The 23,059-nt window shown below is 36.8% G+C and overlaps 7 protein-coding genes across 8 annotated transcripts; 4 read left to right on the top strand and 3 right to left on the bottom strand.

The window, feature by feature from the left end:
* The first annotated feature begins 37 nt into the window (after positions 1 to 37).
* On the top strand, positions 38 to 1,813 carry LOC110847110 (mediator of RNA polymerase II transcription subunit 27). Its single transcript, XM_022093966.2, has 6 exons — positions 38 to 537; positions 626 to 662; positions 733 to 843; positions 923 to 1,144; positions 1,239 to 1,466; positions 1,549 to 1,813. Exons 1-6 carry the CDS (start codon positions 233 to 235, stop codon positions 1,681 to 1,683), a joined length of 1,038 nt encoding a protein of 345 aa, XP_021949658.1. The 5' UTR covers positions 38 to 232; the 3' UTR covers positions 1,684 to 1,813.
* Positions 1,814 to 2,477: 664 nt separating this feature from the next.
* LOC110847730 lies at positions 2,478 to 3,706 on the top strand. Its single transcript, XM_022094725.2, has 4 exons — positions 2,478 to 2,604; positions 2,688 to 3,014; positions 3,087 to 3,375; positions 3,459 to 3,706. Exons 1-4 carry the CDS (start codon positions 2,503 to 2,505, stop codon positions 3,617 to 3,619), a joined length of 879 nt encoding a protein of 292 aa, XP_021950417.1. The 5' UTR covers positions 2,478 to 2,502; the 3' UTR covers positions 3,620 to 3,706.
* Positions 3,707 to 4,004: 298 nt separating this feature from the next.
* LOC110847288 lies at positions 4,005 to 6,274 on the top strand. Its single transcript, XM_022094209.2, has 9 exons — positions 4,005 to 4,219; positions 4,288 to 4,467; positions 4,541 to 4,834; positions 5,133 to 5,269; positions 5,341 to 5,457; positions 5,540 to 5,642; positions 5,713 to 5,777; positions 5,848 to 5,889; positions 5,963 to 6,274. Exons 1-9 carry the CDS (start codon positions 4,120 to 4,122, stop codon positions 6,233 to 6,235), a joined length of 1,311 nt encoding a protein of 436 aa, XP_021949901.1. The 5' UTR covers positions 4,005 to 4,119; the 3' UTR covers positions 6,236 to 6,274.
* A 331-nt stretch (positions 6,275 to 6,605) lies between these two features.
* Positions 6,606 to 9,156, top strand: LOC110846652 (oxygen-dependent choline dehydrogenase 1). The gene is made up of 8 exons (XM_022093468.2): positions 6,606 to 6,803; positions 6,882 to 7,078; positions 7,157 to 7,176; positions 7,258 to 7,439; positions 7,530 to 7,655; positions 7,735 to 8,499; positions 8,584 to 8,809; positions 8,879 to 9,156. Exons 1-8 carry the CDS (start codon positions 6,653 to 6,655, stop codon positions 9,036 to 9,038), a joined length of 1,827 nt encoding a protein of 608 aa, XP_021949160.1. The 5' UTR covers positions 6,606 to 6,652; the 3' UTR covers positions 9,039 to 9,156.
* A 102-nt stretch (positions 9,157 to 9,258) lies between these two features.
* LOC118434873 lies at positions 9,259 to 10,803 on the bottom strand. Its single transcript, XM_035849381.1, has 2 exons — positions 10,264 to 10,803; positions 9,259 to 10,174 (listed from the first exon to the last, which is right to left on the bottom strand). Exons 1-2 carry the CDS (start codon positions 10,378 to 10,380, stop codon positions 9,407 to 9,409), a joined length of 885 nt encoding a protein of 294 aa, XP_035705274.1. The 5' UTR covers positions 10,381 to 10,803; the 3' UTR covers positions 9,259 to 9,406.
* LOC110846671 (retinaldehyde-binding protein 1) lies at positions 10,470 to 12,597 on the bottom strand. The gene is made up of 6 exons (XM_022093491.2): positions 11,965 to 12,597; positions 11,787 to 11,890; positions 11,548 to 11,704; positions 11,277 to 11,467; positions 11,065 to 11,175; positions 10,470 to 10,972 (listed from the first exon to the last, which is right to left on the bottom strand). The coding sequence occupies exons 1-6, from the start codon at positions 12,032 to 12,034 to the stop codon at positions 10,802 to 10,804; spliced, it is 804 nt and encodes a 267-aa protein (XP_021949183.1). The 5' UTR covers positions 12,035 to 12,597; the 3' UTR covers positions 10,470 to 10,801.
* Positions 12,598 to 12,737: 140 nt separating this feature from the next.
* Positions 12,738 to 21,095, bottom strand: LOC110847980 (multidrug resistance-associated protein 1). 2 transcript variants are annotated; one of them, XM_035849380.1, is made up of 35 exons: positions 20,479 to 21,095; positions 20,269 to 20,405; positions 19,903 to 20,199; positions 19,658 to 19,801; positions 19,444 to 19,581; positions 19,308 to 19,374; positions 19,066 to 19,192; positions 18,901 to 19,001; positions 18,678 to 18,717; positions 18,376 to 18,587; positions 18,263 to 18,296; positions 17,932 to 18,187; positions 17,713 to 17,850; positions 17,520 to 17,635; positions 17,328 to 17,443; positions 17,140 to 17,244; positions 16,961 to 17,046; positions 16,710 to 16,886; positions 16,619 to 16,648; positions 16,282 to 16,536; positions 15,891 to 16,215; positions 15,697 to 15,808; positions 15,546 to 15,574; positions 15,377 to 15,460; positions 15,077 to 15,303; positions 14,706 to 14,997; positions 14,493 to 14,626; positions 14,256 to 14,402; positions 14,166 to 14,175; positions 13,932 to 14,080; positions 13,797 to 13,870; positions 13,634 to 13,726; positions 13,461 to 13,545; positions 13,262 to 13,371; positions 12,738 to 13,195 (listed from the first exon to the last, which is right to left on the bottom strand). In XM_035849380.1, the coding sequence occupies exons 2-35, from the start codon at positions 20,296 to 20,298 to the stop codon at positions 13,084 to 13,086; spliced, it is 4,452 nt and encodes a 1,483-aa protein (XP_035705273.1). In that variant the 5' UTR covers positions 20,299 to 20,405; positions 20,479 to 21,095; the 3' UTR covers positions 12,738 to 13,083. The 2 variants fall into 2 exon arrangements, with proteins under 2 accessions (XP_035705273.1, XP_021950748.1); XM_022095056.2 differs by having other exon boundaries at positions 20,269 to 21,095.
* Positions 21,096 to 23,059: the final 1,964 nt, after the last annotated feature.

Below are 23,059 nucleotides of genomic sequence, written 5' to 3'. Positions count from 1 at the left end.
GCATACATACACAATTCACAACAACGAATAATATGTATGTCATTAAAAATATTTAGTTAATTAAAAATTGCTGATTCCAGCATGTCTCATTTATATTAGTCGTGCATTGATGTACATACAATTCTCATTGTATCATTGAATACCAGTGAATAAAAAAAACCATAGACAGTCGGTGAATCGTCAATTGTCCAAGTTTTCTGAAAAGTACAGTGCGAAAATTAGTTAATCTATAATGATGGCTCATCATCCGCCTCATCCAGTGGGGGGAATACCGATGAATCCTGGTGGTGGTGTTGGTGGTGTGGGCAGCATGCTGCCCACTCCCACAACGGGCGAGGGTCAAGGATCGGTTGAAATGTTACAAAAAGCTCTGGACGCCGTGAAGATGCTTCGTTGCAACGTGACCGCATTCTTCGAGACGATCGCGACGGGTCCAAAACTAGAAAGCAACTCTAGTACGACCACCCAGGAGGAGAGGGAACGAGCCTTCAAGTCTGTCTTCACCGTATTTATGCAGAGAATGGTGGATAATGTCAAGTAGGTTTGCTGCTACTTTAGCAAGTAGTCAAATTGATGTCCAGTTTACCTTTAGCAATTAACGTAACGTCGTATAATGTGTTTGCAGGGAGATGGATGCAAACATTTCAGGAATGACTCAACCGGTAGAACGCAAACTTTTTTTTTGTTATTCCTAATATAGCACTTATTATCCTAATATTGTACACTTTGCAGTCACCAGGACCCTTCAATTTAGGAAACTCTAGTTTTGTAAATCAGGAAGTAGCTCCGGAACGGATTCCTTTATACTCTCAACTGGTGGATAGTTACAAGTGGATGGAAAAAGTATGAAAAGAGACAAATTCAATGTTATTATTATGTTTAAACATGCATAAAATCATATTCATCCTGTATTATTTCTTAGGTGCATGAATATTCTGGAGTAGCAAGTCCAATTTTGAGTCAGAATTCCATGAAGCGAACATATTACAACACCAGTCTTTCCGCCAAAAGAAGGCGTACCTTGATTAACAACTATGTCGTTGCTCCGGAAGCAGTTAACAGCACGATAAACGGGATAGCAAATTCATACAATGATATGAAAATCATTATCACCAGGCCACTCGGAACCAATGCAGCTCTCAATGTAAACAACTAACTATTATAGACTAATAATAGTTTATAGAGTTTCCTCAGTAAGTAAATAATAAATTGACGAATTAAATTTGTTTGAATTTCAGATTACACTTGGTCGAACTCTGACTGCTGTGATTGTTTTGAAAGGCTGGCTCATAGAATGGGTTGTAATTCGGGGAGTGCTTGAGGAAATGATGAAGGAAGATGGAACACTTGATTTTTGGTCCGAGTCGAGATATAAAGTGTTTCAGAAAGTGACTGACAATGCAAATGCTGCCATGCTTCATTTCTGCGCCCCAACGCATCCTGAACTATCCGTGAAGTCGTTTATGGTAACAATAATTCATCATGAATTCTAAAAATGGACTGCTAGTTGTACATTTGTTAATATGGTCTTGTAATCTTTATTTCTAGACATGGCTACATTCGTACATTACCTTGTTCACACAACCATGTAAAAAGTGTGGGCTTCACTTGAACAATAACCTTCCTCCAACGTGGAGAGATCTCAGGAGTTTAGAACCATACCATGAGGAATGCAAACCCTAGATTTCGTATTGTGCTGATTGTATATTTGTTGGTATTTGCGATTACTCCATACAAATTCATTAATTAAGTATATATTGAGTATGATATGTATTTAAATTATGGTTTTAATAAAAAATCTCAAAAAGTTAAATGCGGTCAGATTAATACATATTATCCTCAATTCAAGACAGTCATACAATTTGAAGGAATAACAAATAACATTATGATTAAATAAAATATGTATTAAATTGTGGATGAGAAAATTGAAATGAAGTTACACAATTTTTTTTCTATTAAAACACCTTGGTTTACTTTAGTGACAGAAGAATAGGATTCCAGACTTGAGATTCACATTCGTCACATGCCAGAACATAAGTACGTTTATTTTAAAAGGTGGGATTGTTATACATATGCCGTCATCGAACGCTGTACGACTGTATTTACAGGTGTTGTTCTGCGGTTGTTAACTATTCTTCAGCGGACGTGATACCGCTATGCCAAAGGTAAATAGGGACAAGCGTGGTGCTTGCATTGATTTGGCCGGATATTTCTTGCTCTGGGTGTTTGAGATATGAAAATCGTCATGAAATGGATATTAGGTCCACTTTTATATGCGCCCTGGAAAAAAATTATTACATTATTCCACAATTTGTGTAACCATCAAATCGAACTATTTATTCTCTTTAATATCGATATTGTATGTTAATATATTTGCAACTTTCATACATATACATAGTTTAATTGTCCTACAGCATACTTGTCTTTTTTTTATTACTTTTTCCTCAATTTACCTCATTTTATATCTTTTGTTCATTTATCTGCCTTTTAAACTTTGACTAAATGACTAAAACAAATGGTAAGGACGTTTCTCCGAGCGGTCTAAGAATGTCGTATTTTATCCAACAAAATCGCTCCTATATTGTAACCTGTGCAGCAGTAATGGTACGAATACAAAGATATTCTACTATTATCGATTTAATTTTCAAGTTTTCCGTGATCTCTTCACTATAATTGTTTGTAAATAGGGAATAGTTTTATACTTGAATTGGACTTCACTGCTGCAGAAACAACAGGAAAAATTTGTTCAACAAAGTTTCACAGAGACGCTAGAAATTCTGCATGAGATGGAGACGAGATCTTTAGCATTTTATACACAATGGGATACAATGCGAAAGCAGGCATCTCAACAAAGTGGAAATTCTATTGGAGCAGAACCCCCAGCAAAAGTAAGAAATAAAGACGAGTTCTCAGTAGCAGATCGTGGATTTTGGCAAGGTCTTGGGGCCACGAAAGGCCACATATTTGATGCTCCTTTGGCCCAGGCGATTGTGAAATTCCTGAAAAATGAAAATGTGAGCGTAGAAAAATTAAAATAGTTAAGAAATCACTTTTTGAATGCGAACCTCACACATGTGTATTTAAAGGTGACCACATTACTCGAATTGGGGGCAGGAACAGGAACATATGCAAAACAGATTAAGGAAGAAGGGATTCTGGTGTCTTGCTACGATGGCAATCCAGAAACGCAAGACCTGTCGGGGGGTCGATGCGGCGTTGTGGATCTGAGCAAACCAATCGACTTTAGTGAATTTGAATGGACACTTTCTTTAGAAGTTGGGGAACATATCCCGAAAGAATTTGAAGACATTTTCATCTCTAACTTAGTACGAAGCAAGTACGGATTGATTATCAGTTGGGCAATTGAAGGACAAGGTGGGACGAGCTTAAATCTTGGTTTACCAAGATTAAGTTAAGATTAAGTTTACCAAGATTAAGATTTATTTACTTATCTCAAGGTGGCACGAGCCATGTTAATAACAGAAACAACACTTACATTCGGAACAAAATTGCCCAGAAAGGATACACCTCAGATTTCGAGATGGAGAAAACGTTGAGAGCTGCATCCACATTTGGTTGGTTTAAAAATACTATAATGGTCTTTCGGAAACAACTTTAGCAAAATAAAGTAAATTATTATTATCAAAATCTTATCGTTGAGATATATGTATAAATGTGCCAAGTAAAAATTAGTAACATACATACACACATACTTGCCCGTGCTCATTACTTATCCATACTTTAGTAAATAACGAGAAAAATTAAAATGTATCGAACTTTTGAGTTATTATTTTGTGCTAATGATTTATATCATGGATATGTCAACATTTTCGGTTAACGTGAAAGTGTTACTTCCTCTTACAAATCTTGTTATTGCGGTATTTTTACGACTGCATATGTACATAGATCTGTGTACTTAGGTTTGCACAGAAGGGTGTATCCACCCGACAAAATGAGAATTCCACACAAACAATCATAACATTTAATCCAAATTTTTGACACACTTGTAGTTTTGCATAAAAGGACCTGAAATGACCCTCATTTCAAGAAATAGATTTTGCACATTATTGTTATGCGTATCGGAAATACATATTGGAAAAGTGTCACTTTCATTTCAAAATGTGTAAAAGTGAGCATTTTTTTCGTGTTACTTTCCAAACGGGTATAATTCTACTGCTGTCGCTACTGCACGTGGGAACATCGTTAAACATCAACAAAAGTAAATATAACCTTTGATATTTTCTGAAATGATAGTTCAACGACTAATCTCAATTGTTGTTTTATAAGATGGCACACTGAGCAACTTGAGCGTGGTTAAAATAAATTTTTCCGACGCAATACATCCGCTTGATCTTGTTGAAGGCGATATCATTGGCCCCCTGCCTAAAATTGGGAGATCAGGGATAATCGACCCCAGTGCCAGATGGCCAAGTAACACCGTGGTTTACGAATTTGACCCAAATTTTCGTATGTATCTGATTAATTTACGAAAAACTGCTAATCAACATTTACTTTCAATAATTTGTTCTTTAAAATTCAGCTGCTGCTTTCCGCTCTACATTTAATAAAGCAATTAAACATATCACTGGACGAACTTGCGTCATATTTAAGGAACGCATGGCGGAGAATGACTACATCTTTGTGACCCAAGGGTTGGACTGTAGTTCGTCCATTGGTAATCGTGGGAATCGTCAAGTGCTTTCACTTGGGACTCAGTGCGCCGACCTAGCCACGCATATTCATCACTTGGTGCATGTTATTGGGTTTGGTCATGAGCACAACCGATCTGACAGGGACGAATATATTACCATCAATTACGCCAACATGGATCCAAGTATGTATATTACTCCACACACGGAACCTATCACCGGCCTCCCGACAAATTTACGGTGGGTTTCTTTATTTCCCGTAAGGTGAGACATGGTGAAAAAAGCCATGGTCATTCGCCTCACTTCACCATGTCTCACCTTACGGGAAATAAAGAAACCCACCGTAAATTTGTCGGGAGGCCGGTGATAGGTTCCGTGTGTGGAGTAATACCATTTAAAATTTTGCTCATGTTAATTTTACTCATCACCCTTTAATGGCGTAACATGGATAAAAATGTGTTTTTCTTTGATACGAAATTACAGTTAACCGTCCCAAGTTCGATACGTATCCCGACGCAGCGTATTCTGTATTTAGCGTTCCTTACGATTACGGATCAATTACCCACTATGGTCCAAAAGTAATGTCTGCTAATGGGCAGCCCACCATCACGCCAAAACAGGTAGACCCCGTTTTTACAATTCTTCTCTGCATCAACAATACTTTGTTAACGTATTATGAAATTAATCGCAGGTGGGAGCAATTATCGGAGAAGCTAATGCCCTAAGTGATTTGGACATTAAGAAAATTAACAACATGTATTGTAGTGGGTCAGTGGGTATGATGATTCGAAGCGTTTATGATGACCGTGTAATGACCAACAACAGCAAATTTGTTTAAGTCTTTTGTGCATATACATATGCAACTTCTTCGTGTTTATTTATATATTTAGTACTTGGATGTCAAGGGAGGAATCACTGCACAAGGGAAAGAAGTCATTTTGAGCAAGCGAAAATATCATAATGAAGATAGTCAGACGTGGACTGCAAATTGGGGTAATTTAAACATTGTCTAACATTTTTGTTTCAAATGTATGTAACTAACGAAGGTAATATTTCTCACAAGTGGACTTAGGTACAAACCGAGGTGCCACTTTCGCCAACTGGGCGCAAGATGGTGGTCGTTTGAAAGTAAGTGTAAAAAGTAGCCCAACAATTATGCATTGCCAATTATGTGTTTTCCATTTGACTTTTAATTTAGGTGTTGGATGAAGATGTAGTCACCGGAGCAATTGCAACATGGGTCTGTTCATAGTTTAAAATCAGTGGTTATTAATTTGGTTTTGTTCAAAAAAAGACTATCAATAAATTCGCAGGGGTATGCGTCCGGTTCTCGGAATCAATATTGGAAGCTCATAGATCAAAATCCTCCAACTTCACCTGGAAGCTCGAGTCAGACGAACTATATGATAGAGAACCTTGCAAGTGGCCGATGTCTGTCGGCCCCCACAGCCAAGTGTGCCCACCTCAACTTGATCGAGTTCTTTTTCAAGAAGCTCATTCATAACAATTGTAAAGATGGTCACGCTCGAGCCGTACCTTGTGACAGTTCTAATGAGAAGCAACTTTGGAAAATTGACTTTGTGTAAACGAAATAAACGAGTCACATTGTGACGTGTGAACTGAAATGTGTGTCTGATTTTAGTATGCGCATAGAAATTACAACATAATGTTCCATAAATGCTACTCCGTAGACTATCTGTCTCAATAACGCAATAAATTATGACATGCTTGATCAATTTAATACATAGATAAACTCGAATAATATACTAATGATAAGTAGCTGTTGGTATTTCCTCTGACGAAGTTGACAAAATTCTAGGAGTTGTTTACTATGTTACACAAAAGGTGCAGTTGGTTTACAACATTCATCCTAATAATTACTTTAATTGATGCAAGTTGATCTAATTCCCGTGTGCGTATAAAAGGGATGATTGAGTACTCATCATTTCATGAGGAACAGGGATTTGCGAGGTGGATGATTTCATACTTGATTACTCATCATAATGAAGTTAGCTTCGTTCATACTTGGGTCAATGTCACTCTTGATCCAGCAATATGTCGATAAATATCAGCAAGACGATTTCCATGAGACTTTAGACGAACTGCAACTGGATCGTGGTTTACCCAGGATAAGAAATTATGACTTTATTGTGGGTATGGCGCACAAACAATAGCTATCACGATTTCAAATTCTCTATAATTTACTGGACCATGTCTGATCGTATCATGTAGTTGGAGGAGGAACGGCCGGATGTGTAATTGCTAGTAGACTCTCGGAAAAATTCGACGTTCTTTTGCTCGAGACGGGTGGGTTTCCACCACCTCAAACGTACAATCCTTACCTCAATAATTACGTAAACAGCCATCCGGCAATAAACTACTTTTTCAAATCGGTCCCCCAAACAAACTTTTCAATGGAAGATGGTGGCGTAAGCAACAATACAATTGTATAAAAATCAGTAAGTAGATAAGTACTTTAAGTATTTTTATGATTTATGATGCCACAGATAGTAGAAAGCGTTCCTGGGTAAATATAAATAAATAATGAACGATTTTAGGACAAGATGAGGTTTAAACTTGAATAAATTGTTATTCAATTTTGAAATAGTAAGATGCTTGGAGGCAGTGGTTCTCACAATGGAAATGTCTACAATCGTGGATCTCCTCTGGACTATGATCACTTTGCCGAACTCACGGGAGACAATTCCTGGGAATATAAAAATATCATAAAGCATTACAAAAAGATTGAAAACTTTAATGGGCAACTTTTTTCAGAACGAGATCGGTCAGGTGTGTGTCTGTTAACTTGTTAATTGAACAAGGTTTAACTGATAGATGCATATGTAAAATATTAGTAAGTAAATATTTCCTCTTCCACAGCTTACTATGGGTCTGGAGGTCTACTTACAGTGGACACCGACACCCCAAGAATTCTTCCTGCCTGGTTCAGAGCTGGAGAAGAATTGGGGTACAAAAGCGGAGATCCGAACGGATATCAGAACGAAGGTGACTACAATTGACGCTTAAATCTAAATTTAAAAAGATATACACCAGAAAATATTTTACACGTGTAAACATGACTCAGGTTTTACAACGATGGCCAAAACAATCAAGAATGGCGAACGACATTCCAGCTTTGCCGCATTTATAAAACCTTTCCTCTACAAACGAAAATCCTTGCGAGTCATGCCATACTCAGAAGTTGATCAAATCCTGATCAACTCTGACAACGTCGCTTACGGCGTGAGGTATAAGCGTCACGGCATCCCACAAATTGCTCACGCAGCGAAAGAAATTATTCTGAGTGCTGGAACTTTTTCATCCCCACTTCTTCTCATGAAGTCGGGAGTTGGGCCAAGAAATGTTTTGAAGGAGGCAGGAATTCCTTTAAAAAGTGAACTCCCCGGAGTGGGACAAAACCTGAGAGATCATGGAGCAGTAATCCTACGTTTTACTGCCAATAATCCCGATCGCTATTCTCTCCCAAGAATTGAAGAGCACAATGTTGAGAGAGAACTGAAAAGATTTCACAGCTACAAACGACGTGGGTACTTTACACGATTGGATGTCGGGCCACAAGCGTTCATTGTTTCGCCACAAGCTAAAGCCAAAGGAGAATCAGAGTGGCCTGATATTCAACTCGTCTTTCAACAGTCACCACTTTTGGGGAATGACGACGTACAAAATCAAAATCTGGCAATGCAGGTTGTTCTAAATAGACTGGAATCAGTGGGTGAGATAGGACTGAATACAACAGCCTATTTGGAGGGGGAGCGAGATGACACCAAGTTGGCCCTTATCGATCACAGACTTTTTACTAAGCAGCATGACATGGATTCAATGCTTGCTGGTACTTACAAACATAAATGGATATTGACGACTTCTCGACATTTTACATTTATGGAAAGATATTTCTCAATGTTAATTTTTGCAGCGATTAAACTTGGTCTCAAAATCATGGAGGAAACAAAGCATTTCAAAGCCATGAATGTAACTTATACGCACGACTCGCCAGACGCTTGCATGAAAATAGCTCCTCGGTCAGACGAGTACTGGAGGTGTCACATTAGAGAAAGGGGCTGGTCCTGGCTGCATGTTACTGGCACCTGCAAAATGGGCAAATTTTCGGATCCCATGTCTGTCGTGGATTCTAAGCTAAGGTATGCACTTCGGTAATTTTGGGATTTACCTATTTTTATGTTTGAGATATGCATATTTAATTTTCTTAGGGTGAAGGGAATTGAAAATTTGCGTGTGGTGGACGCAAGTATTATGCCACAACCTACGAATGCAAATACGGCAGCTCCTACGATGATGATAGCTGAGAAGATATCTCAGGAGATTTTTACTGAATATCTGAAGCAAACAACTGTAAAGTCAGTAAATTGACACCCGTCAACCACAACACGTGTGTTCACAAGCCTTGTTTGACTTTATGTAACATTAGTTATTCCGTACCTGCAACACTTTTAAAATAAAATTCCACATGGGAAATACTATCATTTCATTTGGGATCATCGCCTTTTCATCATTAAACAGCATATTCTGATAAGTTCAGAAATTATGCATGACTCGCAAATGATGTAGGAACAACTGTGATTCTCAAGAATACAGACTTATGACTTTATTGCCACCTTATGTACTTAATGATAATGAAGCACACCTTCAAGTCTTATGACACAAACATTTATCAAATACAGTTTACACAATTTTAACAACAATGGAATTAAAATAACTGCTGAAACTTCTTGGTATTATTATAACTGGCTACAAAAATAGCGTACCAAACCAAACAGTGCAAGCAGAACATTAACATCTCCGACATTTATTCTCCCACCGTTGTTAATCTTGGAATACTTGGATGGAATAGTCTCCATAAGCAGCCTGTCAATAGTTAGTGCATTCGGCTGATAGAAAAACGGTCTTCTCGGATATATTCTGTCATTGACCCAATTATTTGACCAACCTTGCGTGCTTTCTATGCATTGCTTTGCGAACCCTTCTAAATCAAATTTCTCCTCCAATTCAAAACATCCACTTAGCCAAACATCAACGTAGGATTGTACAATAGGGTAGTTCTTTGACGGAAAAGCTGTGTATTCGGGTTTCGTAACATAAATCCAGTACTGCGAATTTCTTGCTGCTGAAGATGATACATTTTTTATTCCTCCAAAAAACTGAATGTCTTTCACTGGTACCTCTTTTCGGCAATAATACGATTCTCGTCTGTCGAAATCGTTGAGTGCTTTTTCAGCATCAGCACCCGAACTGTTGGCTAATTTGAATATAACTGCGTTGAATGATTTTTTCGGATCCCAGTTTGCGCCCAAATAAGTTGTGGAGAGCGTTGGAGAAACTCCTTTACAGTTCCAACTCCGAGAAAATCCTTTCACTGTTACGGGTATATTTTCCAAAGTGTTCGGATATGTCCGGCTTTTAGAAGGAGTACTCATCAAGGATCCATAGCCCACGATGTACTGGTCAGTTCCACGTCTCGGTTTTGGAATGCACGCTCTTGAAATTGGCTGTATTGTAAATACAAATATGTAAATAAATTAAACGCGGAAAATGTTCATGTATAATTAAGTACAGTAATCAAATAATAAGTATTTACCTTAAAACTCTCTACGAAATGAGGAATTTCACAACAAAATAGAAAAACTATTATTCGGGAAATTAGTTTATCGGTATTCATTGTCAAGTTCATGTATTTTGTTGATTCCTTCACCATGCAATCTCACTTGTACAGATGGGCGACTATGTAGATCATCTGAAATAATCTGACTAACGGATAGGAACGATTGAATACACAATTGTACGTATGTATGCATGATCGGTGTTATACCGATCATAAAACATCTGCAAAACATTATGATTTATTACAATTTACACTAATGACACGTTACTTTTTCATTGTAGCTATTGTAGTGTTTTAACAATTTTTAGCAACATTTATAACATATTTATAGACCCATTTATATCTGTAGAACACATAGATTTAGTAAGTTGTCAAATTAATAGTAACATCACAATATCCGGCGGACTTATTATTGTTTAATTACACATTTATCATTACATTTCTCCTACATAAAACTAGATTTACTGCGTACTTAACTATGTATCTGCGATGGAGCAACTAATATAAAATTTGGTTACAAACTTTGCACAAATCGCTGATAGTATTCCGTTTTTGCATAGATTCTTTTAACTAGCTCAGTATCGTATGCATCCTCGTCATCTAAATCACCACCCAAGGATATCGGCAGATTTTCCTGTGGAATCACTTTGTACAGTTCGGAACAATCAGTGGAATGTGGCAAGAGCTAAGGAAAAAGTGATAAAACTACAAAAACATGTTCATTCCATGCATACATCCTCAAGAATTAGGTACATAAAATAATTCCAAAAAACTTACCCTCTCACGTAGTGTGGAGGGTAGAAACGGTTTAATGCCTTTCAGCAAGATTTCAAAAATACTCCCAGGGTTCAGAAGATGAATATTTTTATATCGAATTGGCATGTTGTTCTGAAAAATTGAGAAAACTCGGTTGAGGTACATGCTCATGCGTAATGTAAACTAATGTACATAGGTAGTTGGTTATAAGCTTAATTAATTGCTTAGCTTGCCCAAAAAATGTTGACACACTTGTAGACGACGGACGGAGTAAACATTTTGAGGTGGTTCCACCCGAAACTGCACAAATCCACAATCAGTTGAACGCCCTGGGTCTCAACCTTTTGACAGTTCCAACACTCTTCCGTCACCAGAACGAGGGCTTGAGTGAACTGATCGACGGTCATGTCGTCAGGCCAGAAAGCTATTATTTTATTTTAGAGATATGTATAAAAGTGTAAAGAAATATAGATGAATTTTTCGTGTATGACAAATAAATTTTACTAAAGTTGATGACAACGATTGTTCGCTCGAAGGCATCCCTGTGCCGTAAAACACTGACAGCCCCATTCCGAATTCCTATTGTTGACTCTTCAAAATTATCCAATTGTAAGAACAATGGTTTGTACTGATGTTTTCTGATGCGAATGTAATTTTTTAGCTAAAAACACAATAATGAAATTGCATATGCACCCATTTATTCGTATTAGTTAATTGCATAGGTACATATTGTATGCACTTACTGCAATAGATGCCTTTGCTATTTTGTACTTTTTTCCTCGAACAAAGTGAAGTAGGAATTTGTCATCCAAAAGCCACTCAAAATTCTCAAATTCTTCAGAATTTTCTGAAATATGTTACAATGTTCATTCTGTAATTATGAGAATTTTACTTGCATTTGCATATGAATTGTGTACTTACTTTTTACAATTTCTTTCAATTCTTCCAAACATTTTTCCTCCTTCGCCGAACCAACCAGTTTTGAATCCATGTTCACCTTAAAGGAAGTACTGATTGCAATTGCTTGATGAGGAAAATCAGCCGATGAATTATTTGTCGAAGGTGAACAGATTTGATGAGATTTACTTTGAACTAACGCTATGCATTCGCCAAGTTCATAGACTTGGCATAAAAAATGACAATATTATATAAGTAGGGACATTTATATAGCAAAAAAAGTGCCCGTCTGTGTATTTCCACATAATTTTAGGCTTCAGCTTTTTTCAATAGCGAAATTGGACTTGTTTTATGCGATAAGTGGACGACCTTCGCACTGCTTGCTATCGAGATCAACCAAAACTGCTGTACAGTACAAAAAGTTTTAGCTCACTTCGAACTCTGTATTCGTTAATACAAACGCAACTAAATGCTTGGACAGCTCCATCCAATATAAATTTTATTTCTCATGATATAATAATAAATGTGCATGCACTATCACCTTTATATCCTATGCGTGTGTATGTACATTATCACAAATATGAAGTAATAGCACAATTCCAGTAACCTGGAACTATACGCGTACATATATTAGGCTAAACTCTAATCTACAGACACTCCATTCCTTCGTGATTAATTAAAACTTGTCGATTCCCAATATTAAGAGAGATCAATATTATACATGTACAAGGAGTCGGATGGCTGTTGGAAATAATGTAATTATGAACGACAACTCAGAGTGACGATAAGCTAACGAATTTCTTGGCTCTTGTTAAACAACGCTTTATTTTCCTTTATACAAGCTCAAACCAGTTCGAGCTAAACATAGAACAACTCGAGCATTTGCTTTTGACTCTTATTAGATAGGATATATGTACACAATATCGTAACACAGTAAAGACTATATAATGTGGAAATGGCTTATTATACGTTTTAATAAAATATTTTGGCACGTAAAACCACGAGTAGGCAATAAAAGCAAGGTAGTTATAATAAATACAAAAATATCAATAATTATAACTACGTGGAGAGAGTAATTATATTCTTCAACTTTGTACATGCATGCCACTTTGCAACACACGCAATGATTTTTACTACTAAACTTTACACCAAGCCTGCATCCTTTGCCATACCATAGAATATGGTGCTTGAATCTTTTAAGAGATTTTCAGGAGAGTCAAACTCCACGATTTGCCCTTTATCCAATACCACGACCCTGTATTAATTAAGATACGCATTTAGTTAAATGGTCAAACGTAACGTCATTGTATATAGTTCATACCGGTTCGAATCCATGATAGTGTTCAGTCTGTGGGCAATCGTTATTACGGTTGAATGAGCAAATTCCTTTCGGATAGTTTTTTGAATAAGGTCGTCAGTCGTTAGATCCACCTGTTAATGAACATCCATTTTTTAGTATTCTCTTACTTTTTATACTCCATAATTAAAAATTAAAAAATTAAAAATTCTAATATAAATACCGCTGCGGTCGCTTCATCCAGCACAAGAATTTTCGTCTTCCTCAACAAAGCACGTGCTAAGCATACCAACTGACGCTGGCCGACACTGTATAGTACAGAATTTGCATGTTACATTGCCACACTTCTCGTTTACATGCATTAATAATCTGAATTTATAAAGTATTAAAGAATACCTGAAATTCTGCCCCTCTTCAGCTACCTCGTACATAAGTCCTTGTGGCAAACTGCTCACATACGGTTTCAAATGCGCCGATTCCAAACAGTTCCTGATGATACAACTCAATTGTAGTCTCAACTTTAAATTAATTTTGAAAAATCAAGCATTATTCAGCTTACCAGACTTCATCGTCAGTATATGCATCGAATGGGTCAAGATTAATTCTCAAATTCCCACAAAACAAAACTGGGTCCTGCACGAAAAAGTATAATGTTGAAACCCCTGATAAAACCTTTATCCATGTATAATTGTACCTGAGGAATGATTGTAATTTTTGATCTGAGGTCATGCAGTCCAATTTGATTAATATCCTGTCCGTCAATACAAATGGAGCCACCCGACGGCTCTATCAATCTGAACAAGGCTAAAGTGAGGGACGATTTTCCTGCTCCAGTCCTTCCAACTGGATTGAAAATAAATAAAACTCGTTAATTTTGAAACGTTAATTGTTTAACTTTTATCACGGGAGAAGTTTTCAAAATACGCACCAATTCCAATCTGAAATACATAAAATGGTGTTTATTTTAATGCGAATTAATCCATGCTGCCAATTTCATCAAAGCATTTGTCTCACTCACTCTTTCTCCAGGATTAAAGGAACAACTTATTCCTCTCAACACCAAATCCAATCCTTCACGATACCTGGTTTCATATTTTTGGAAAACGACTTCACCATTTTGAGGCCATTCTTTTGGAGGTCGTTTCTCCGTGACCCATGGTGCTTCCTATGGCAGATCAAATTAATATATCACAATCATAGGCCCACCTGTGTACCAATGCGTAGAATGGGAATGGACATCAGCTCAGTAACTGACCTGTACAGTCTCAGTCAATTCCTTCATTCTTTCAACGGAAACTATATTGGTTTCCAATTCACTCATTAGTCGCACCAAAAAATTCAGCATTTGAGTGATTTGCAGCGAGGAGGATATAGACAGCCCCACAATTGCTAATGGAAAACATTAATTTTAGTCATTTACATAGTTCTGTAAATCAATAATACCTACGCGGTAGGCCAATTCTCTTACCAGGACTAATTGTTTCTCGAGATGTCACTGCAAAAATGGCTGCTGCAAGAATAATTAGCCCACCGAGCAACTCCAATCTTGTAGAGATCCATAAAGACGAAGCAATAAAGGGAAAGTAGGCCTGTTGATTTTGGTCAATTTTATTTTCTGCTCCCACTATGAAATCTTCTTGTAGACCGAATGCCCTGATTGTAATTGATCCAGAAATCGCTTCGCTAAATTTTGAATAAATTGGGGATCTTGAAACGGCCTCGATTCGTTTTAACTGTCGTGACGTCGCAATGTAGAAACGCTACAGAGATATAAAATTTCATTTATTTGTGCTGTGCATGATTTCTGAAACGTTGAGGAATTTAATTTTTTATTCTTACTTGAAGGAAAAAGTAGAAGATTCCAAGAGGGAAGATAAATGCCAAGAAAAGAGGAGTTGAATAGCAAATGCTCACAATCATGCTGAGAGCCCCAAGTAAAATGTTAAGAGTTCCACGAATATTTAATGGAACAACATTGTCCGCCATATCTACGTCTTTCGCAAATCTATTCACTAGTCTACCAAGGGGCGTCGTATCGAAGTATGACATGGGGGCCTTCATGACTCCTAAAGTAACAACAAAATTTGGAACAGCTCATTAAACAAGGTAAATTTAGAGTTTAATTTTGTTTTAAATTACTCGTCAACATTCTGACGTGCAGGTGCAACGCCGAGTTTAAGGCACCGAGTGCCAGATATCCTCCACCAAGTAAAATTGTGATTGCTGAAATAACCAAAACAAAACAGATTTTAAAACTACTTAATAATGTATGTAAAGAAAATCATGACGGTTTAAATATTTTGTTTACCTTGAACTCCACCAAGTACGCCGTAAACACTGAGGAAAACATGATATAATTAGCACAAATTGTTAGTATTTAGTTTTCCTCAGGCAAAAGATTCCCCACTCCAAAGATATATATGCATATAAATGTTTTATTAAATTAAATTCGTGAATACCTGAGATACTTTGTTGTCGTGTCCTTATTTTGAACACCTCCACTTGCTATTTCATCTTTAGTGGCTTCGGTACTCCAATCACTTAGCCAGATATTTGAATAGGTTGAGGCCGCTGCACCCAAGCATAAATATATTAAATATTACCCATGTTAACAAATTAACCAATGACGTATTTATAGAGTTAAGTAGCACACCTGTCGATATGCAGTGGAAAGCAATTGCGCCGACTGTCATGGTCAACCCTGCAGTTCGCATGTAGTCAACAAAGACTGATAATTTTACACTTCCGGTTTCTGCTTTCTCCTCCTCGATCAATTTTTTCTTGGTCGGAACAGGTTCTGCTTGAGCTTGTTTGTTGGTTAGTGACGCCTGCGTTGACCGCTTCCTCAAAATTATGGAAGAATTTCTTTTCAACACTTCCGTTCCAACAATTTCTTCCATTTCGTGCATCAAGGATTCGTCAATCTCTTCACTTTCTCCAGCTCCCAAATGAGTACTCAAAAATTCAGCAAAACTTCCCTGTAACAGAAATTGTGTGAGCTCAACATGTTTTACTTGAAGTTAATTAACAATAGTTATGCTCACTTTTTGCTTCAAGAGCTCCTTAAACGTCCCAACTTCACTAATCCGTCCATCCTTCATGACTACAATGTTGTCAACCTGTGGGAGGAAGGAGACCCCATGGGTTACCAGGACCCTCGTCTTTCCTCTCAGTATTCCATTCGGTCCGATGAGTTTGTCGAAAATATGTTTCCCAACATGTGCGTCCACGGCACTCAATGGATCATCGAAAAGGTAGACGTCCGACTCTTTGTAAGCCGCTCGAGCCAATGAGACACGCTAATTAGGCAAAGTTCATTAATTAGTTAAAATTCCATTTCTGCGTAAATATGTTGTTTAATAGAAATGTATAATTTCCAACCTGCTTCTGACCTCCCGACAAATTTATGCCCTGCATTTGAAAATTTACACATTATGAAAGTTCTCCGTTATCTCTTATTTTGTACTCGTACCTTTTCCCCAATCTCCGTTTGGTCTCCCCCGTCTAGAATTTCTATATCAGGTCCAAGAGCACAGGCCTCAATAACTTTCCTATATTGAGTTTCGTTTAAGGGATCGTTGAATAATATGTTGTCCTTCAACGTTGCGTTTTGAATCCAAGCCCCTTGTGCAACGTATGCAACGCTGCCCTAAAATTTGCATACCAAAATCATATCAAACTTAGGCTTTGTTCGCAACCACAAGCCAGGAACTTTTAGCTAACCTTGATATTCACAGTTCCTGTGTGTTTTGTAATGTCGCCCAACAAACTTGAAAGCAGACTTGTTTTTCCAGAACCAACAGTACCAACTGGACATTAAGTCATAAATTGTTAATGAAAATTGTTGGTATAAGGTATATGCAAAATATGTTCAAAAGTAGTCAAAAGTAGTACAAAGTTACCAATGGCTGTTAAGGATCCCTTCTTAACATTGAAATTAATGTCTTGTAGCGTCATACTTTCATCCGTCCAGGAGAAGCTACCATCTCGTATCACAATAGGATCATCTGAATAACATTACAAATTTAAGTCGTACTAACAAAGACGCATCAATCAAGTTGTGTATCCTGTAAAAATACGGAAATCATACTTTCACTTTCATTATGCGTCACAGCATCGGGATGAATTTCCTCTGAATTTAGGTATTTATTCAATCGCTTTATGCTAACTAAAGCCTGCACCAAGAGAGCAATGACCATGGGAAACCTGTAAATATGACAATTTTTATGATAATGTACAAGTTAATGTATAAGTTAACTGTACAAAAATCGGAAATCTTTACATCGTCATCGGCATTCTCATAATATTCATGAGAGATAATGCAACAAAGGTTTTTTCTGCATTTAAATTGTGCGTCTCATCCGACAAAACGTACACCGCAAATGTGGCCAGCGACACCTAAAGCATTCCCAAAATCGTAAATTAACATACCAATCGTAATAAATATTGTAAACCGTTATTGAATATTTACGTACGAGAAATGGTGCGCACGTAAATGTAAACATAGTACTGACTCCAAGAAGCGCACTCTTTCTCAACAAAGCCGCTTCCATATCACGGATTTTCGTGATTTGAGCTTGAAATGAAGGTTCCCAGCCGTACAACTTCAGAACCTAAATATGCATTTAAATTACATATCTATGTATATACTGCATTGAACCCACAATAATAATTCAGCACCCAGTTTTACGTACTTTCATCCCTGATAACAACTCGCTCATCAACTTCACACGGTTATCCTTCATCTTCATCTGCTCCATTTGAACAGCCCTGATTTTCGTCGCAATAAATCCATTTAAAGGAATCAAGAGAATCATGACTGCTAATCCCGCAAATACAGCCGGCCCTAAGGCTTGGTACAGGAAATAGATTGATAAACCAATCTGTATTGGAGCCGTCCAAATCATGTGTATGAAGGAGGTGAGATCCATAAGTCGTTGGGTATCAACACTTTTGCAAAAATTGTTTCAAAATTTGATGTCAATTCAATTTTACTAAATGACTACGTTAATAGGTTAAAGTTACCTCATCAAGTTTACAATTTCCCCGACGGTTGAATCTTTAGGAATAAAATGCCAAAATCATTATGTGTTTTGTCAGTTTTGTGTGTAAAATGAAACGCAGAAAGTTCCATATACCTTTCTTTGCTGCATTTGAAACTACCAATGCTTTTCTGTAAACTGCACTGGATAACACGGTCCGAGTCCTCATACCAATTATCATCGTGCGTTTTAAGTGTTGAATAGAAAATATGGTTTGCAGGATTGATGTCGCAAACAACACTCCAGCATAAAGGTAACCCTTCCAGGAGTCTTCTGTACTATTTGGGGCAACATGTGCCACTAACAATCTGCATGACACAGAGATAATTTGTCGTCAATATGTATGCACACACTAATGTAAAAAAAATGCTTCTAAAGTTAAAGTAAACATTTCATACTTCATAATTTCTGGAGAAATGAATGGCAACAAGTCTTGTACTAAAAAACAAAAAATAAAATAAATAAATACGCGTGATAAAAAATATATGAAATGGCTCGCCCATTAATATCGCAAAGCATTGATAGACATGATAAAGTGCGGTCTGGAGCAGACGAAAATCAATTTTTGTTAAAAAAAATCAAGCTTGACAGGTGGTCAAGAAATGCAATGAAAAAAAATACCTAAACGCATGATTCCACCCACAACGAATGTGGTCCAATAACATTTCGCAAAGACTGAAATAATTCCAGCTTCGACTACTTTCCCAGTTTTCTTGCTTTCTCTGATTGAAGAATAAATTGACATTAAATTACCTACAAAGGACCGAAATCCGCAGCCGCACTTACTCTTTGGCTTTTTTCACTGCGGCATTCCAGTGTTTATAAAATAATGGGATTTGCTTATGCGCTTTATCCTGTGGGTTTAGGTCCCATAATTCTGCAAACTCAAGTGGCATGCGATAACCTTTCCAAGCTAAAATTATAAATATACATGCACATTACTACATTTGTCAGTATTAGTCGTTTTCTATTCTTCTCAGAGTAGAGCAAGAAGGTGTCATTTATGCAAATAATCACACTAAACTTACCAAGACTGTCAAACCAGGAGTACATGATTTTGGATAGGAAAGACGAGTTTTTATCCGGACTGGGGAGCTATTATTTCCATCAAGAATATTAATTTTAAATTTTAAGCATGCTAGAATTGGCAAAATTTATTCCTACCCCAAATAAGGCATTTTTTCCCGACTTTTCTTTTTGTCCAAAACTCCAACTCCCGTCAGCCCAACAATTCAGAAAAAGTTGAATTGCCGTCAGTGGAAATATGAAGAATCGTATAAAGTAGGAAAAGTTTGTTTTTGTCTATCAACAGTTTTAAAATGTCATGCAAAATTATGGTCAAAATGATACCAAAAAATGCATATTATCATTTACTCACATCGTGATCAGAGTCGTACATCCTCACGGCAGTTCGAAATAAAACTGCTTCGCATGTCGCAACCGAACACCAGAATAAAAACTGGATCCCTGAAGACCTTACACCATTCATTTTTGATAAAATTAACAGTGCCAGCGCTCCGATCTGCACATTAATTTATGAAATACATTGGTCCACTTATTTTACATAACTAACAATTTCAAAATACTAAAAAATAAAATTTGAATAATAATAATTTGACTCACATAAGACACTAACCGCACCACGGAAGCCAGAGTATCCACACTTCGAGATTCATCGTAACTTAAGACCTTAACTAGATTAACTATCGCTACAGCGCACAATGCTAAAATATCTAAACACTTAATAATCGTAAATGCGTTCCATGGAACTCGATCACTTCGACGTGGGCTTTGTAGAGACGACTTAATTTCAAAGATTGCAAACGCTAAGAGAAATGCAGCTGGTGCCCAGATTAAAACCGTATCCTCAAAGCAAGGAGTAAAAAACGGATCACTTGTATCCCATGTGAGATTTCGATCCTAAAATATTGAAAAAATACCATTATTTTCTTGTCAATTCTTGACATTTCAAAGAGGCATTTTTCTTACCCAAAATGGGGATCCACAATATTCTTCCATAGTCTTGCTCGCTCAACGCGTCCGATCCAATTATGTATCACAGTCTGTGGCACTGAGTAACTCAGCTCGACAACTGAACCAATTCCCACTCCACAGATCGGTTTTACCTAAGTTAGCTATTTTTGATTAGCACCGAATCACGAGTTCCTTCAACAATACGTGGATATATTTTAACCGAACCTTTGTATGTGTTTATGTTAAGTTTGAAGACCTTGTGATTTGATGATCTCAGGTGATCACGTTACACATACATATGTACGTATTTTGCAGGGCCTATGTCACTGATGGATGACTTATACACAAGCATGTTCAGTTTTATAGGCTTATCATATTCATACATGGTGTGCAACGTTAGGCTGAAGGATATGACTACATATGTATATGCACGGTAATGTGTTATCAATGTTTTCTCTCATGACAAACTGCGATTACCACAAATGGCAAACTTTCTTGCTAAAAATTAATGCGGTCATGTGAGTTGCAATTCAACTGGACAATAAAACTATGCGTGGGGTTGTCCACACTTATCTTTACTATATCATATAGGCATGTGCACATGTTTGGAACCGCAGCATGCTACACCAAGGGCAGGAGACCATGTTTAGATAACAACTAATCATTGCCCAACTATGTGCTTTCAATCTGGTGGAATCTGACGTATTTCTGTAATTCAGGAATATATACACTTATCGCAGCTTAATCACAAATAAATATCCTTTAATAAGTTTAAATCTGCATTAGTTTAATAACAATAGACTGTCGCGTGCTGAAAGTTTGTACGAAACACAGCCATGTATGAATATTGTACGTAATAACTCGGGTAATTAGTTCTTAAGCACGAAACACATAGAAATGATCAGCTTTTTACCATACATTTTTTGATAACATTTGAATGAAGTACTTCCGCTAAATTGTTATCAAGTGTTCATAGGTCAAATTACCTTTTAATGTGTAGAATAGTTTACTTCGTATTAATCATTAGTTGCGACAAGGTATATTGTCAGGAATTTAGATATGACTTTAAATACGCAGGTATGAAAATCTACTGCATACTAATAGGGAAACCTATAATTAGGTTTTAAATTATTGCATTTGTTAAATTAACCTGATTTTAACAATGTGATTTCACAGTGTTTGGCAATATACGTTAAATTCGCGTACAGTTTGTGATTCTTGGTTGCATGAACCCACAATTTTAGTTAAACGTTAATTCAAAAGTTAACGAAAAATTCCTTTACACATCAGGCATGTATTCTTGGTCGGGCAGAGTCATAAGCTCGTATAGACTCATCCTCAGTATGGCTCTGCCCGACCAAGAATACATGCCTGTTACACATATGAAACATGTAAGAAGGTTTATTTAACCTGAAAAATATTGGGTCACAATTGATCTCATATTTATATTTTCTTAAGAAAAAACACTGCACGGACAAGGCTACAAAAGATATGAAGGGTGTTTGTAAAAGGGTTACACATGGGGACTTAAACCAGTCAAATATGTGGTTGCATAAGGCCATTGTCAGACCAACAATGCAATATTTTAAAACTGCTGGATAGGACACGAGGGTGCCCATGTTTCCCTGGAACCATGAGGAGACACACTCTGGAGACTAGGGAAACATGGATTCTGAGGGGCTCATTCTCAATAATGTGAATAAATCGGGATTCAAAGGGCCCATGGACCACGATTAACTGACATCGTTTCTATGGGGTGGTGCCCCATACGGTTGCGACAAATGGATTATTTTTTAGAAAATTTTCATTTTTTAAATCGTTGGGGCAAAAGTCCTTTGGTTTGCCCCAACGACTTTAACCTTGAATAACTTTTGAATAGGCAGACAAAGAGACTTAATTCCTGAGGATGAAATCATCCTAATTTTAGCTTGATTTTTTAAGCTAAAAATCTCGAGTGTACTATTTCGAAAATTAAAATGTTTATTTTGAAGAATATCTCCAAAATATACGTTTTTCAGGAATTTCGAAGCCAATTCTTATCTCACAAAATTTTATAATATACCAAACTGATCGTATTATCTAGACCGATCGATTGACACCCCACTGGAGGGTGTGAGATCACTTGGTCCGGATTTGACCTAGGGGGTCATCTCAATCCTCCAACTTAGCAACGGTCCACTCACACCATTTTGTCAGTACATAATAATTAAAATTTAATTTCTTCAAAAATGAAAATTTGTGTTGGAAACAATTCATTTGTCGCAACATGTATAGAATGATAAAGTGTCAAATAATATTGCCCATGGACCTTTTACCTCTCTATTAAAGTAATGATAGGTGCGGGGTAAGATTATGATTTGTGAATTTCTTGGTTATTTATTTTATTGATAAACAGTATTAAAAAAGACACTATTCTAACTTTATAAACAAAACATGTGAACATGTTATATGGATCATTTTGGCATATTTTTCTCGATGGACATCGTGTGGTATTATATGTTGCATCGAAATGAATATGACGAGGGGGAAAATTTACGTTATTAAGAATGCACAACCACTGACTGAGTAATAAAACTTAAATATTGCATTAAATGATAAACATCAAGCTACTTTTTATCATTATATATGTCATAAAATGATAACTAAATATTTATATACATGTCAATATGACATTGCATTTTAATTTCAGTCAATAACGTTTACCACAAGCGTCAAGTTCAGCATGTGACAAGTATGTATCATCATAATCATGTGTGTATACTAGTCACAAGTAATCATGTTGATTTAATGTATGAATAAATAAAAA

This window comes from Folsomia candida, unplaced genomic scaffold (genome assembly GCF_002217175.1).
Source record: "Folsomia candida strain VU population unplaced genomic scaffold, ASM221717v1 Fcan01_Sc003, whole genome shotgun sequence".
Classification (NCBI taxonomy): domain Eukaryota; kingdom Metazoa; phylum Arthropoda; class Collembola; order Entomobryomorpha; family Isotomidae; genus Folsomia; species Folsomia candida.
Note: the sequence above shows the minus strand (reverse complement) of the source record. Positions and strands in the feature narration are given on the sequence as shown.